Source organism: Melanotaenia boesemani, chromosome 19, assembly GCF_017639745.1.
Source record: "Melanotaenia boesemani isolate fMelBoe1 chromosome 19, fMelBoe1.pri, whole genome shotgun sequence".
In the NCBI taxonomy this organism is placed as follows: domain Eukaryota; kingdom Metazoa; phylum Chordata; class Actinopteri; order Atheriniformes; family Melanotaeniidae; genus Melanotaenia; species Melanotaenia boesemani.
The window spans coordinates 17,367,842-17,383,573 of record NC_055700.1 but is presented as its reverse complement, the minus strand read 5'-3'; the positions used below and the strand labels follow the sequence as shown (position 1 = coordinate 17,383,573).

Here is a 15,732-nt window from a genome sequence, read left to right as displayed (position 1 = left end):
TATTTTTCTCTTGTCAGTTACACTCAACATCACTGTCATAAGACTGAAAAAAAGCCGGCTCCCTCCTCCGAGTATCAGGGCCTGTTTGAGAAGGGATCATGCAGTGGGTCAGTTCTCTCCTGTAGCTCTAAGGATGACTCAGAATAGTGTAATAACACTCTCAACAGCCAAAATAAATGGTAATGTACAAAGTCCAAGTTTCAAATTGAAATTCAAATTTCAAAATGGAAAAAGTTTTATCTTATTCTAGAAATTTTTGGAGCTATTCTTCCAGTGTGTGTGTGTATGTGTGTGTGTGGCGGTGGGGGGGTTCTCTGATCACCACTAGATCCCCCGTTGCCTTCAATACCAAACATCTTTTACTTCCTTTTTCAGTCTTCTCCTCTTATAGGATTGCTTTCACTATGCCCTATATGCCCTTGTCTAGTTGGAGCTATCACCAGTTCATCAGTTTGAATCTGGAAGCCCCACAGGATTTTAGCTCTGTTACTCTCCAACACCCCTGAAAGTATCTTCTATTTTAACACGAAACTTTTAACCATGTTACACGGTGTTGTGGTCGTAAGCACCATTGCCTCACAGCAAGAGGGCTCCCTCGTTCAACCCTTGGTTGGGGGGAGGGGATCTATATGAATCTATATGAGCCATACTACCTTTTACAACACCCCAAATTAACAAGGGCTGTACCAGATGTTCAGAGAGACATACTGATGAGAATTGTGGTTGACTGCTTGGGCTTTAAACATATCCCTAATTTTAAAAAAAAGTTTATCTGCTGTGCAAAAAGTACATAAAATGGTAAATGGACTTGTACTTATATAGCATAAAGGTATAACCCATTGATTTGGAAAATATTGTAAACCAACATTTTACAAAGGAAAACATATAAAACATTTTAAGTAAGATATTGTACAATTTCATACAACATTTTTGCTTATTTCTAATTATATGGTGCCAACCCAGCTAAAAAAAAAAAAAAAAAAAAAAAACGTTGGAAGGTGGCAACCAAAGGCTGGAAAATGAAGTTGTACTTAAAAGAAACAGCTGGAAGAAAATCTTACACCTTTTTATATCAGGTCAATATAAAAAGGTCAATAACACGACTGGGTAGAAAAGAGCAGAGAAGCAGATTTTTTTAGAGGTAAAGATGCAGCAGAGGCTCAGCAATCTGCAAGAAACTTTAAAAAATGTGGAGCAACTTAAAAGTACAGTGCTTACCTAAATTTGTAAAAAGAAAAAACAATCTTCTCCTACTGTTCAAATTATCATTAAAAGAGAGAATGTATAGACATCTGCAACCAATATTGGAAGCACTGCAACTCTCAGGAAACACTGCAATAAAAACAGACATGATTCTGTCATTAAAATCACTGCATAGACTCAGAAACACTTCTAGAAATGATAAACTGTGAACACAGTTCACTCTGTCACCAACAGGTTAAAGCTGTATCATGCAAAGAAGAAACCATTAACGAGTATGTTGCTGCCATCTTTCCTGGGTCAATGTTCATTTAAAATTAACTAAATTAAAGTATAAAACTATTTATTTATTTTGGTTAAATTAATCTCCCCCCACTGGGGGAGTGGTGGTCTAGTGGTTACAGAGGTGGGTCTGGGTCGAGACCCTGGAACTCCAACAGAGGTGAACCACTGTGGGCCCTTGAGCAAGGCCCTCAACAGAAGGGCTGATATATAGTGGTAAACATGACCCTGTTCCAACCTTTTGAGACGTCCCACCATCAAATTCAACATGAGTTATTTTTCATTATTTCATTGCATTCTGTTTTCATGCATGTTTTACATAGCCTTGCACACTTTTTTAACATTGACAGAAATATCTTCATAATTTTAAAGAAAAAAGCATCCTTTTTTTCTTTACTTAAACTCTAAGACATGATTACACAAGGAAATCAGTCCCTCCCATCCATTCCCCAGTAATTTCCCTTCTCTCGGTTCCCTATTTCCTTCCAAATCGCAGCCCGACTCTGCAGCATCTCATCTCACTTGTGTTTGCTGACACATCAGTAGTGGCAGCAGAAAGACAAGTGTGCATAAGATATGATGACAAGGCAGCAGGGGGTGAAAGAAGCCCCAAAAGAGAGGAATGTAATGGACAGGCTTACAAAGAGGCTGAAGTGTAACAGATAAAGAAGGAACAATTATTGTGAAACACATAGCGAGGAAGAAAAATGATCACCAAGTCTCACATGAGAGCTGGAGACAGGACACACAGATCTCTGTTTATGCCTCAGGGCCTAGCAGTCTATTACATTAACCAACACAATACAATCCTTTCTGTTCTCCTGTCTGTTGCCTGCCTGATTCAGCTTTCCTCGAATGAGTCTTATCTGGAAGAAAAACTCAGTGGGTTGACATTATGTGATGAATTCCTGCCAACACGTATGGACTTGGCAGCCATATGCTGATTCAAAGGTGAGCTTCCCCTGGAATTAAAATAAAGTCTATCCAGCCAAAGTCTCTCAGTTTTACTCCTTTTTTTTAATGTAAAATCAACATTTGTCATTGTATGAAAACATAGGTGGTGTTAATTATGTTTAAATATGCTTCTTTTTTCCTTCAAATGTCCCATAAAGTTCCAGCTATGCACCCGTGAACCTGCTTGATGACAATTACCGACCAAAAACCTTTATGGTTGTGTAGTTTTGGCTCTCATAGTATGTGGTTGCAACAGAATGGATCGTAAATCCTCTTAAATCCTTTAGTTTTCTTTGCTCTTGTGTTACAGCTTTTTACAGTTTGATGTGTGTTTTTATGGCAGTTGGTTTCCTCTCACTAATTGTTAAACCTAAGTCTGTAAAAATGAATAGAAAGATCTTCCAGTCAAACCTTATACACACACTTGCAAATGGATGGAGAAGGTGGGGACAACAAACACACACACACACACACACACACACACACACACACCCACACACACACACACACACACACACACACACACACACACACACACAAACAGCTGTCATTCTCCCAAATCTAAATCCAGATCTATTTTTCCACTGTTGCTAACCTGTTTTTCACTAAATGTAAACAAGCACACATCCCACTTTTCCTCAGAGACTTTACTAACCTTTTAAACTGTGTTTCTTTTGCTTCTCAAACCTGTAATCAACACTTTGATTAGGTCTTTTGCAGCCTTAGGCATTGGCTTACTGAGGGCCTAATGCATTAATGCTTTGTTTATGCCCTCCAACAGTGCTTGCTGCCACTTAAATGAATCAAATACTTCAAATAAAATAAAGCCTAGTGTAGGACATATAGTGGACATGTTAAAGTAAAATGAAATGTATCATGTATGTACCCCAAAAGAGAAGAGGCAGAGCAATAAAGTTACATTAGTCAAAGCTGATTGTCATTGATAATGTCCATGGTTGAATTTGGATCAATTAGGGTCTGGCAGATGTGCAGAATCATGGTTGACCCCAGGGCGTAAAGAATACAATCCAATTTTCCTCAACAAATGTAATACCATTAGGCTGGATAAAAGCAGACAACTCACAAGGGAGGAGTCTTTTAAAATCCAGAGAGGTGGATAAGACTCGAATAGACATAGCAGTTGCTCAGAGGAAAGAGACAACACCCAGGGCTTTACAATATATGAACCCAAAGGCTGGAAATTTTAAAAGAAAGTAAACTTCTCAGAAAAGGAATGCCTGAAAGGACTGAATTTGTGCAGAATCACTGATGAAAAGGAGTCTACTGTGACTGGAAACGAAAGAAGACTGAGTGTTTAGGTTTAATCACAAGTTACTTAAAGTTTCAGTTTTTTTAACATCAGCACTGGAGAAAAAGTTCCTGGAAGCTGTTGGGCTTGAACTCCAAATCAACTTTAACTTCAGAGACTGAGAAGACGCAAAAGTTAAAAAGAGATCTTCTTAGAATACATCCACCACTGCGCTGAGGCTGGCTGTGAGCCATCACAGATGCTATGAGGATTTTCAACAAAGACCTCCGCCTTCAGGACATCACCATCATGTATTTTACTGCCCTGGCTGCTCTGATGGTCATCTTGGTGGCTTCTTATCAGGCACCCCCAAATGCCGTCGATGTGTCTAGTCTTAAACAGAGCACTTCCAGCCCTTTCCCACCTCTCCCCATGCCCTTCCGTGTGCCCCTTGACCCACGGGGGGAGCTCCAGCTGGCTTGGAATATCAGCTATGCCAACCAGGAAGTTTACATGGAGCTGAGGGTGGCAGAGCTCAGACATGGTGTGGTCCTGGGGATGTCCGACCGTGGTGAGCTGACCAATGCTGACCTGGTGGTGCTGTGGAATACTGGAACAAGGAGTTACTTTGGGGTAAGAAAGCCTAGAAAGCGTAATCTATTTTCCAAATTAAGGAAATTTGGGTCATCAGTTTTTAAAAAAAAGTGAGAGATGACTGTATTTTTAAACAGCAGAATAAAAGAATTTTTATTCCAGTCCTTTTATTTTCAATTTTGCTTGTAAAATTCATAAATGCAGATCTCATGAAAGACCTTCAGGAGTTGAGATTTTTCACCATTCTTTATCAGTCTGTGGTCTGTGGGGTGTGGGGATGGTGACCATGCACAAGAAGCCGGGCGGATGGTCTTTACTTCATGATCACATAAGTAACAAAGGATGTTATCAGCCTGTGCTAATTGGAAATCACTCAAACTGCACTAATAGCTAAAGTTCTTCTGGGAATCATTAGCAGATATTTGCATATCAAAGTAGAATCCTGTGCTAATTAAAATGTGTAAAATGTTGCATTTTCATTTTGCCACACACAGGCTTTTTTTTTAATAAATCCAGCTAAGATTTCTCTGTGAAATCCCTTTGCCCTCTGAAAAAATAGAAGGAACACAAGTAAAGGAAGTTATAGTTAAATTGAATGCATTTTCACCTCCTTAAGCACTTATTATAAACACATACACAAATTAAAGTTATTTTCACATTTTATTATGGAATTTGAAACAAAGTAGAAACCTTAGACCTGTGGTTGATTTTTCTTCCTTTTTGAGCTTTAGCTACATCATTTTTGGCTATAAAACATTTCCATGAATTTCAGGTCAAAATAAAACTGATATATATAAGTGTAAAGACTTTTTCTGTTAAATTGATAATCCAAACTTCTTCTCACTATCCTTCCCCCCTCAAGAGGGTTAATTTACCCATTAAAGAAAAGGCACTGTTGTGTAACATTCACACAATCACATGCACCGTTGTGATACTTCTTACAAAGCAAGGAACAATCGAAATCTTCTTCACCTGTATGCATCAACCTGTGTCAAAAAAAGGCAAAGAAACTTTTGACAGCTGTCTTTATCTCATCAAAAAATATTATAAATACTGTATGAAGGTAATTTAGTCGGAGGCTTGATTTTTATTGACGTCTCCACTTTTTTTTGCACATTGGTTTATTTCATTACAAAAATATTTTTTTTTGTTCTGTACTGTAAAAAAAGTAAAATAAAAAAATAAATAATAATGTGTGTATAGTTGTTTTTTTTTTGTTTGTTTGTTTTCTATTGAGCAATGCATATGCATCAAGTAGTTTGCCAAACATGTGCCAAACTACATGATAAAAACTATTTAAAAATGTTTAGTTGAATTGGTCATTTGATTAGGACTGTGCCAGTTGATTAACATCATTACTAAAGTACATGGTGTAAACATGCTGGATTATAGTATTTTTTGTATATTGTGTTTATTTGGTTTCTCATTTAGACCTGGCTCTGTGACCAAGACCCTGATTTGTGCTATATCCCACCCATGCAGTTCTTATTCAGATCCCAACAGGATCCATTCCTTACAGAACCAAAAGTTCAATGCATTATTTGTGGTTTCAGGGATGAGAATTTACTGAAAATAGTTAGGATGTGCTTCAGGGGATCAGCCATCTGTAAAAGTCATAACTTGTAGACTTCTAGATACACGCATAGCAGAAACTGTACTTTCCACATATTTTTTATGTTAGCACAAAATGTGTATCTTTTAAAAAATCATTGGCTTCAAAATCTTTGCAGCTTGTGTGGAACAATTATATAAGAGCAACAGAAATGGAACAGAAACAAAAACAGAGCTTAGGTGTTATTCTGGACAGGTGTAAGAAATGTGAGAAATATAACAGAAATGGATAAACTGAGCTGTTGCAAAGCCTTCTGGGAGAGAAAAAGTGCATCTTGTACACCAGGTTGGGAAGGTTTCACAATGCCATCTGCCACTGTATAACTTATTTCTGTTAATGCCATTAAATTATCTATCAAACAGTTCACTCCGACAATTTATTTTACCTGGATTGTGTAGATACTGTATTTAGTGCTTAGTGGGATTTTTTTATGGTTTGTGCTTTCTCATTTAGGATGCATGGAGTGATAGCAATGGCCACATATCGCTGGATAGCCAACAAGACTATGAGCTGATCGAAGCCAAACAGAAAGCCGAAGGATTTTATTTGCTCTTCAAAAGGCCTTTCAGTACCTGCGATCCCAGAGACTACCTTATAGAGGTGGGAAAAGACTTTACCAAAAAAAAATGGTCAATTCTTTGCATCAGACTCATAAACATGAACAGAAATTATGTTGTGGACACATTAACAACATCCTCAATACTCTCTACTAATTGGTACTCAGGAGAACCTCAGTGTGTGAGTCTGTCTCTAATTAGTTTAATTATGTATTTAATTGTGCAGTCATTTTCGATTAACATGTACTTTCCCAAAGAATTAATGGCAACAAAAGCAGGATTCAGATGGTTGATATTGTTGCCATGATGTACTGCTCTGCTAATGTTAAATGGTCTGTCATGAGTTGTTTAAAGTAGTAATAATACTGGACACACATCAGTGAAGAATGGTAGGGATGTAGGTTGTGCCAGTTATCTTCATGTGGCCAGCATGAGGATAGCCTGCGCAACAAGGCTTTATGCCGTGCATGCTAATATAACTGTAAGCCGATTTTTCTGTCTGTTTAATCTTTGTGTTACAATTTGACATTACATCTGATTTATTTAATAAAAAGACACTCATATATTTTAAACTGAATGCTCAGGGGAGACACGATTCACTTTAGAATGGTGTTTTATATTGTAAAATTGCAAAGCAAAGGTTATGAGCTTATTATTTCAAATGGAAACACAGATTTGTACTCTACCAATTTATAGGAAATTTGTGCAGTATTTTCTTTAAATCTTAACGTACAGCAAACATACTTCTGTTGAGTACAGCCTCAAACCTGAATTATATCTGTCATTCCTGAAGTCCCTGACCAGAGTTAAGAGTTAACCAACCTGAGTGGAAGGCAGAAAAGCTTGTATTTGAGTTACCACATATATTTTAATCAAGGTAACAAAAGAATAAAGCAGTGTGTGTCAGTAGCATTTTCATCATATTTTAATTTTTGTATTTTAAGCAAATAAAAAGAAGAAATGAAACTGATAATACTGCTCAAGAATTATCAGCCCAGTTTCCCCTAAACCATTTATTATAAGAATCATGGTTTCCATGGTGCTGTATTAAATCTAAGTTGCAGACATAAAACCAAAACTCATCACTATGGCAACATGATAAAAGGCTTACTCTGTTTGCTTCAGAAAACATACAGTATAACAATCAATTGAAATTTGAAAGAGGCTGTTAGAGGACTCATGTTATGCGTTGTAGCTAGTAAATCCCTTTCTTTTCTCATCGGTCAGGAAGGAACTGTGCACATCATCTATGGCTTCTTGGATCAGCCACTTGCCTCTCTGGAAGAGCTAAATCTGTCCAGGATCCACACAGGGGTACAGAGAGTGCTGATGCTACGCCCCGATACACCACCACCCACCCTGCCTCCGGACATTCAGACCCTAGACGTTGTGGCGCCAAATGTCATCATACCAAACCAAGAGACCACCTACTGGTGCTTTATCCACAAGCTGCCTGAGAATATGCCCAAAACCCACATTGTCATGGTATGAAAGTTTCTAAAATGGAAACACTTAACCACGAGTTTGGTCACATACAGTAGAGTATGTTAGCTGAAGATTTTGCACAATGACACATCAAAACACGTCATTATCCGTTATTTTTTCATCTTCAGCCGATGCATTTGTTACCATTTAAATGCCTAACCTCTATAGTCTTTTTGTCTCTTCCAGTATGAATCAGTGATAACTCCAGGCAATGAGGCCATCGTGCATCACATGGAAGTGTTTGAATGTTCGCCGGACATCCGTGATGTTCCACAGTATAGCGGCTCCTGTGATGACAAGATGAAGCCAGGAAAGCTGAACTTCTGCCGCCATGTGTTAGCTGCATGGGCTATGGGTGCTGAGGTATGATGGGAAACTCATGTATGAGGAATTTATACCAACAAACATAGCTTACCTCACAGAAAAACAAAAAAAAAATCCTAACCTGTTAATGAACGTCTTTAAAAGAAACGTAAGAATAAAACTGACTCAGAAACAAGACAATAAGCAAATCAACGGTTTTAATTCAAATAACAAAAACCTAAGGTAATTGTAAAAGAGCATCATTTTGATAAAACTGGATTTTGGTCCAGTCTTTGCACCTATTTTAGGAGATAAACAAAAGCTCCCACGCAAATAATATCCAAGCCCAGAAGTGTATGCTTTAAAATTCTGTAAAGATGATCCCACACAGTGCACGTCTATTAAGAGCCAGTCTGCGTGTGGGATGCTAACACATGCATACAAATAATCATAAACTTGCTCGTATAGAAACTAAAATACTCCCAGAAAACCCACAAATGAAAACCGTATGTTGGTAATCTAGTAAGATGTTCTACACAAACGATTTCAGAATTGGACAAAGCTGAAGAAATGGTTTATGGCTTTGAAGACTCCACTTCAACTACATATTCACATTGATGTCATTCAGGGCAACATAATTCTTTTAACAGGAAGTTATATAAAAACTTTTCATGTAGCATATGTAAAGAGCTTTGGGTATCATCCCAGGTACAGTAAAGTGCTATATAAATACGGACCATTTACCATTTTACCATTAGCATCGAGACTAGAAAATTGTATCTTTTTTACTGAAAGGTAAGTGCTTCAGTCCCTCCCTTCCTACCTATTTTTAATGCCAAGATTCAAATGACAAAGTCAAGGCTGCAAAATGGTAGTCCACAAACCAATCGGTGACATAACAGTGACAAAGCAAGAAAGCAGTCTGCTATCCACATAAAGCAAAGAAGACAGGGAACGCTGAGGCTGTCACTGTATTTCGATGCACTGCTCCCCACCGTATCAAACAAACGCCAGGCCCCTCTCTGATTGGATTATCTCCCAGCTGAACAAAAACAAGCAGGATGCTTTCTGTGAGCTGTGAAGACAAGATTAGGTGGGAAATATTCAGGCCTCTTTCATCACCTTCTAATGGTGTTGTTTTATTCTTCTCGACACTTTATCAAAGGAAAAAACACAAAATGAGAGAAAGAGGGAAATAGAGTAGAGGGAGTTTAAAAGACAGGGGAAACAATAATCTCTGACACTGAGAATGCAAATAGGGACAGTGAGATGCATTTGTATGAGTGTAAAAGTCTCTGAGGTTTTTTTACTGTTATGACATGAAAGAATGATTTCATTAAAAAAAAAAAAAAGAAAGAAAAAGGAAAACTTTCCTCCATTAACAAAAGTATGCATCAACATATGTGGCTTAAAGATTATCTCTCTGAAGTTTGCATAACAGTTCTAACTGGTACAGTATGCAGACTTACTCTTCTCTTCAACAGAAATTAGTTAAAATAAGACCTCAAAACCCACAAAAGGCTGCTTAGTTATCTGTAGCATATTTTTCTTAAGTTTGTTGCAGTTAGAATTGTATTTTCTGTGGGTTGTTTAGCATAAGTGTGAAGAAGTCCCTCCTGTTTTTAGTGGTTGTTGGGATCTCACCTTGAGAGAACAAATTCCTAGTAATGAGGGTAAAGATAAACTTAATCTTAAAGTTGGTTTATTCCAGACAGGCTAATTTATTTAAGTAGCCTCATATAGGAATATACATTTTTGTGTTTAGTGTAGTTTTTGTCTCTAATGACCTTCAAAATCCTACAAAATGTCCTCACTTTCATATGTATTACTGTACTTCTATTGTTCATAAATCTCCGAATATAATAACACACTAAAGGTTGTGCATATTGTTAAAAATCTGTACTAAATTTTGTAATGTTTTTATTCAGCTGCTCACATCATATGAATAGAAGGTTGTGCATGAATCAGGAATAATTGATCATGCATGTCCCTGAATGTGTGCATAAGTGTTGGTGTGTGTGCTTGCAGGCTTTTTACTATCCCCCAGATGCAGGGTTGGCTATGGGTGGACCAGGTTCTTCAAGGTTCCTTCGTCTGGAAGTCCATTACCACAACCCACTCCTCATATCTGGTACACACATGAATACTTAAATCCGGCATATATTGTATCACCACTTTCTTTTAAACACAAGCAGCAGGATTCTCTTTATCTCTTTCAGGGAGCCTCAGGCTCATCTTATCAAAGCAAATGATTCAAATTCCATTCATCGAAGTAATTTAAGTAATTTTGATGCTTTTTAATTTAAATTTAGTCAAAAGAATTAACTAACGAGAGAGATGGAATAACACACTCTTTCCAATTGAGACTCATTTACATTCGCCAAACTCACCTTTCAATATTTTTTGGGGGGTAAGATACAAAACTACAAAATATTCAAAACACTGCAGTATGTGTGTTGACCAGGACCAGATGTAGCATGCATATTACATTATATACACTCATTATACCTCGGTTATCATAAAAATCCTCCCTCTTTAACTTTTACTTTACTTCAGAAACCTACCCATCTGTTGCAAACAGCACTTGAAATAAGTAGATGTTTCCTTAATTTTATACATTTTTCACATCTTCGTTATTCTTGCTTTTTAACATTTTAAAATGACACAAGCAAATAGTAAACTTCCAGTATATGGGACACACTGATGTCTGAGTATTCCTCATGCAGGCCGGCGTGACTCATCAGGGATACGACTGAATTACACTCCCAGCCTGAGGCGGTATGATGCAGGGATCATGGAGCTGGGTCTCGTTTACACTCCTGTCATGGCAATCCCACCCAAACAGCATACCTTTTACCTCAGTGGCTACTGCACATCCAAGTGTACTCAGACTGTATGTGTACAAAAACTTCTAAATTTGAAACATAATGGTTCAGAAATCAAGAAAACCTGGTAAATAATTCAGCAATGTGTTTTTGCATTTGATCATAAAGTCTTTGTCAGTTTATCTGTCTGACCTGTATCTCTGTCCAGGCTTTGCCTCCAAAAGGAATCTTTATTTTTGCATCCCAGCTGCACACTCACCTGGCAGGCCGCGGGGTGAGGACAGTTTTGGTGAGGGGAGGCAAGGAGCTGGAGGTGGTACAAGAAGACCAGCACTTCAGTACACACTACCAGGTCAGATGAAACAGGGCTCAGTTTACCAGAATCGAGGTGGTAAAACGATGCACATTTTTACAGGGTGTTTGATCTTAGATACGATGAAAGGGAATCCTGCTTCACACATTACACTGCATCATGTTTGATCACAATTATTATTTCCATAAGTATTTCCAACAGCAGCTGGTTATTTCTAGATGCTTTCTCTACATTTTTTTAAGTAAAGTCTACTTAGATTTGGTCTTTCATTTTTCAGTAGCACTAAGTAGAACGATAGCATACAAATACTTGATGGTGAAAAGTGTACGTTGTAGAAAAGCTATGGATGTTCACTTGCAAATATATTCCAAATAGAAAGGAGTCATTAAAACATTAGCATGCTGCAGTAAAAATCCAGTGTAATGTTTGCAGACTACTTTCAGTGGTGGATCAATATGCATGCAAGAGTTTAATAAAGGATTTAAAGATCAAATCACTGCTGTTTGCCATCGTGTTTGCTGACAGAAGGAAAACATTAAATATTACTAAATGCTTTTCATTAATCCAAAATAACTTTGGAGGAATTATATTCCCACCACTATTAAACAAGATGCAACTCAATCTGCCAATTTTGTCACAAAATCATGATTTGGATGAAAAAAGTTGACACCTCAGTATAATTTTTCTAACTTGTCAGTATCTCCTACAAAAGTTTAAGACCTTCAGTAATAGTTACAAACAGTAAATGTCATGTCTTGCTTGTTGTCTTAATCAGACCTCATAGCATGCTGTACTCTCAGAAGCCAAAGACACAAAGACAGTGTCAGCTTCACATCTAAACTGACAAATAACAACATTAACACATTAGGAGACTGCAGTAGACATCTGTTCTACTTTATTTATGCACACTATTCAAAGGCAAGTGCCAGCATGATTGCTGTAGAGGACAGCATCTGCTAGACTGTCTCCACCTGCTGTTGATGTCAAACTAATCTTAGAGCACCTGAGTGGTGTTGGTTAACTTTACATGCAAGGTCTTTATCTCAACATTCTCAGAAAATCTAACAGATCTCTCAATAAATGATTCAAATAACCATGAAAGGTCATTTTCAAATCATTACTTTTCCCTCTAATCTCTGCTTGTCTAAACACATGCATATAAAATCACAGGAATCTCATATTGTGTGGATTTTCCCTTCAATGTGTTGCATTTATTTTTGTCCTCCCTTTTATTTAATAGACAATTCGAGTTCTAAGGAAAATGGCGAATGTTTTACCTGTAAGTATAAAATTATTATCTGTGTTTCTGACTAAAAATACCAAAGAAATTTGTTTGGTGTGTTGTTTTCCACTGTATTTGTTTTACTCAAACAAGAATATTATTATTCTGCAAGCTCAGCTGAATGCTTCAGAGTGGTAGTGCCCCAGATTTATTTTCTCCTATTTGCATAGAAAGTATTAAATTAGAATACCTCGTGCCTGTATGAGGTGTTTAAATTGAGCATAAATGGGAAAAGGCTGAAAAATCTGTGATGGGAAATTCTCTGGAGATGGACCAAACACCAGCAGCTGTCCTCCACAGAACGTTTTTGGCAGCAAACTGGTCACTGGTACTTTTACATAACTAATTTCTTTGCCTGTGTACATTGATGGTGATGATTGTGTATTTCCTTTTGACACGTGTTTGTATCATATACCCACTGCATGTATTCTCTTGTGTTTCTTTTGATCATGTACAGCACATTGGGTTTCCTTCATGTATGAACTACGCTATATAAATAAACTTGACTTGCATTGTATGTAATCTTAAATTATTTTAATTGTGTCTTTGCTTTAAAGGAAATCATAATATTTTAATGTTGCTATATTTTTGTTTTATCCTGCAGGGAGACACTCTCATAACAAAGTGTACTTACAACACAGAGGATAGGACCAAGCCCACAGTGGTGAGCAGGAAACTGTTTATTCATCACTATGTCCATATGAATGTCAGTACTTTCTCTAATCTCCCTCACATTCACTATATTTAACTGTCTTGTCTTCTCAGGGAGGTTTTGGCATTATGGAAGAAATGTGTGTTAACTACATTCACTACTACCCTCGTACTCAGCTGGAGCTCTGCAAAAGCCATGTTGACCCAGGATACCTGCAGAAATACTTTAGCTTCATTAACAGGCAACTGAATAAGCTTCTTTTTTTTTTGTTTACTGCCGTTACCGCTTTTTATTTTGTCCCATGCTTCAGGGGAAGAGAGACATAATTGCTTCTTTTAATCTTGAAATGCTTTGTCCTTTTAAAGCAAAACTGGTTTCTAATAGTCTGTATATTTCAAATTATTCCTCCTCCCTCAATCTCACTCTACCGCCCTCTTTTATTGACTTTCCTTCAATCTTCCCCTTCCAGGTTCCATGGGAATGACCAGTGTGTGTGTGGGGAAGTTAGTGTGACGGAGCAGTACACTCAGATGTACTGGGATGACTTTACCGGGGAAGTTCTGGATTCTCTTTATAACACAGCTCCCATCTTCATGCACTGCAATCAGTCGACTGCACGCCTCTTTCCTGTGAGCCCTGCAGTCATCACACACACATACACACACACTCGAAGATACACACCACGATGTACTGCCAAGTCACCAATTAAATCAGTTCAAAGGCAGGCATCAGTCATACAAGAGAATCAGACCACTTGAACAGACTGCTTGCTAACTTGTAAAATAAACACAGACTCAAAGGCTTGAAACAGAGAGAATAAATCTATTACAAGTTGTGTACAGGCCTTGACCACGGTTTCCTGTCGAGAATATCGGTCTCTACTTGATGTGTATCATCAGCTGAACAAGTGTAAACCAAATACATGGAGTATATATAAAGAGTACAAGACTGAAACACAACAAGAATAAAAGATGAGATGATTTGGAGACAAGTATGTATTTTAAAGGTTCTGTTCAAATAAATCAGAAAAAAGGGAAAACTGGGAAAGGTTAGGAAGGAAACTCGTGACTTATACTGTCCGAGGTTTACATGGATAAAAATATTTAGGGATACGGTTTAATTAGCTCAAACTGGCCACATCTGGTAGAAAACACTATCTTAATGCAGGATACCATCATTTTTAAAGAAAAGAAAATATTTCAAACCCTTTAATATCAAACGCAGCTTAACACACTGGTATGTACTCCACTTAACACATAACGAGAGGAAAAATTCTAAGTAATTCAGCAGTCAGTCTCCCACAGTTTGAGCAGTCAGTAGTTTGAATAAAGATAATTTAATCTTTTTGTCACTTAGAAACTTTGCAATAGATGCTAAGCAGTGCTGCAACTGTAGTCTTGAGCTTGCGTTGCAAACAACTTGAGGCTGAAAGCCTCAGCCTCGCAACAGGCCGCCATCTACATCAGTGGCGCCAGCTTTGCAGGCAACAAAGCACCACCCCAGCACACAATGAAACACACAAAGCAAGCTTGAAAACAGCCTCACAAAATTACAGTCATTTTAATAGCGATCTGGATCTTACGCTACAAGCATATTAACAATCTTGTTTTTGTTATTTATGTTTCCTGGCTGGTAGATTAACTGATAAACTGGATCAAAAAGAAATCTACACCAATGTTAGTGGCTTCTAAGTTGTTCAGATGAAGCTGCTTCTCAGGAAATGTTCAAGTGTGAAAAGCCTAATCTGGTTTTCTTTTTCTTTTTTTATGCCTATGCAAACACTTAAATTTGGCTTTATTATAATCATTCTAAAAACTTTAAAAATATTTTTGTTGTATCTCTACCAAGAAACTATAACTGCTCCCATCTTAAGTTTTAAAACTGTCCTATATCTTCAATTACACTCAAGACCACAAAAAGGTGTGTTTTTATTTGAAAATGTACAATGTTTGAGAGTATTTAGAGACAACTGTGCGGTAACTTAAGTACCAAAAGAGCACCTGATTTATGACCAAATATTACATCTGACATCTAAAATGATGCCTGTTTCTCCAGGGTGAATGGGAAAAACAGCCCATCCCAGTTGTGACCTCTATACTTCAGAAACCTCGCTACCCATGTGAGGGAGGCGCGGTCCCCTCCAGCTGATCCCGTGCAGCCTGGGTTTGGGCAGGGACATCACGGGATGTTTCGTCCCAAGGAGCAGACATCGAAGCTTTGGAAATTTAAGTGAGCTCCTGTGATGTGAATCAGTTTGCCTTCGGTTTTATCTCTATTAGTGTTGGGTGTTAAATGGCATCCGCTATTAGCAGTAATTATACGCTTCTAAACACCCGCTGTGTGTGTTTATTAGTGCACATTAATTCAGCTACATTCCTGTTCATGTTTCTTTTTTCTTTTCTTGTTTTAGGGGAGAGGGGTTGG

General features: G+C 37.7%; 1 protein-coding gene across 1 annotated transcript in view; it reads left to right on the top strand.

Annotated features, from left to right (window-relative positions):
• dbh (dopamine beta-hydroxylase (dopamine beta-monooxygenase)) overlaps positions 1–15,732 on the top strand; it is a 17,258-nt gene extending 1,526 nt beyond the window's left edge. The window contains exons 2-13 of the mRNA XM_041970995.1: positions 2,328–2,433; positions 6,345–6,491; positions 7,676–7,933; positions 8,120–8,296; positions 10,265–10,367; positions 10,963–11,129; positions 11,270–11,413; positions 12,615–12,653; positions 13,261–13,320; positions 13,422–13,549; positions 13,778–13,937; positions 15,364–15,732. Of these exons, the coding sequence (XP_041826929.1) occupies positions 2,383–2,433; positions 6,345–6,491; positions 7,676–7,933; positions 8,120–8,296; positions 10,265–10,367; positions 10,963–11,129; positions 11,270–11,413; positions 12,615–12,653; positions 13,261–13,320; positions 13,422–13,549; positions 13,778–13,937; positions 15,364–15,456 (1,527 nt within the window). The 5' untranslated portion in view covers positions 2,328–2,382 and the 3' untranslated portion in view covers positions 15,457–15,732. The remainder of the gene's footprint in view (positions 1–2,327; positions 2,434–6,344; positions 6,492–7,675; positions 7,934–8,119; positions 8,297–10,264; positions 10,368–10,962; positions 11,130–11,269; positions 11,414–12,614; positions 12,654–13,260; positions 13,321–13,421; positions 13,550–13,777; positions 13,938–15,363) is intronic.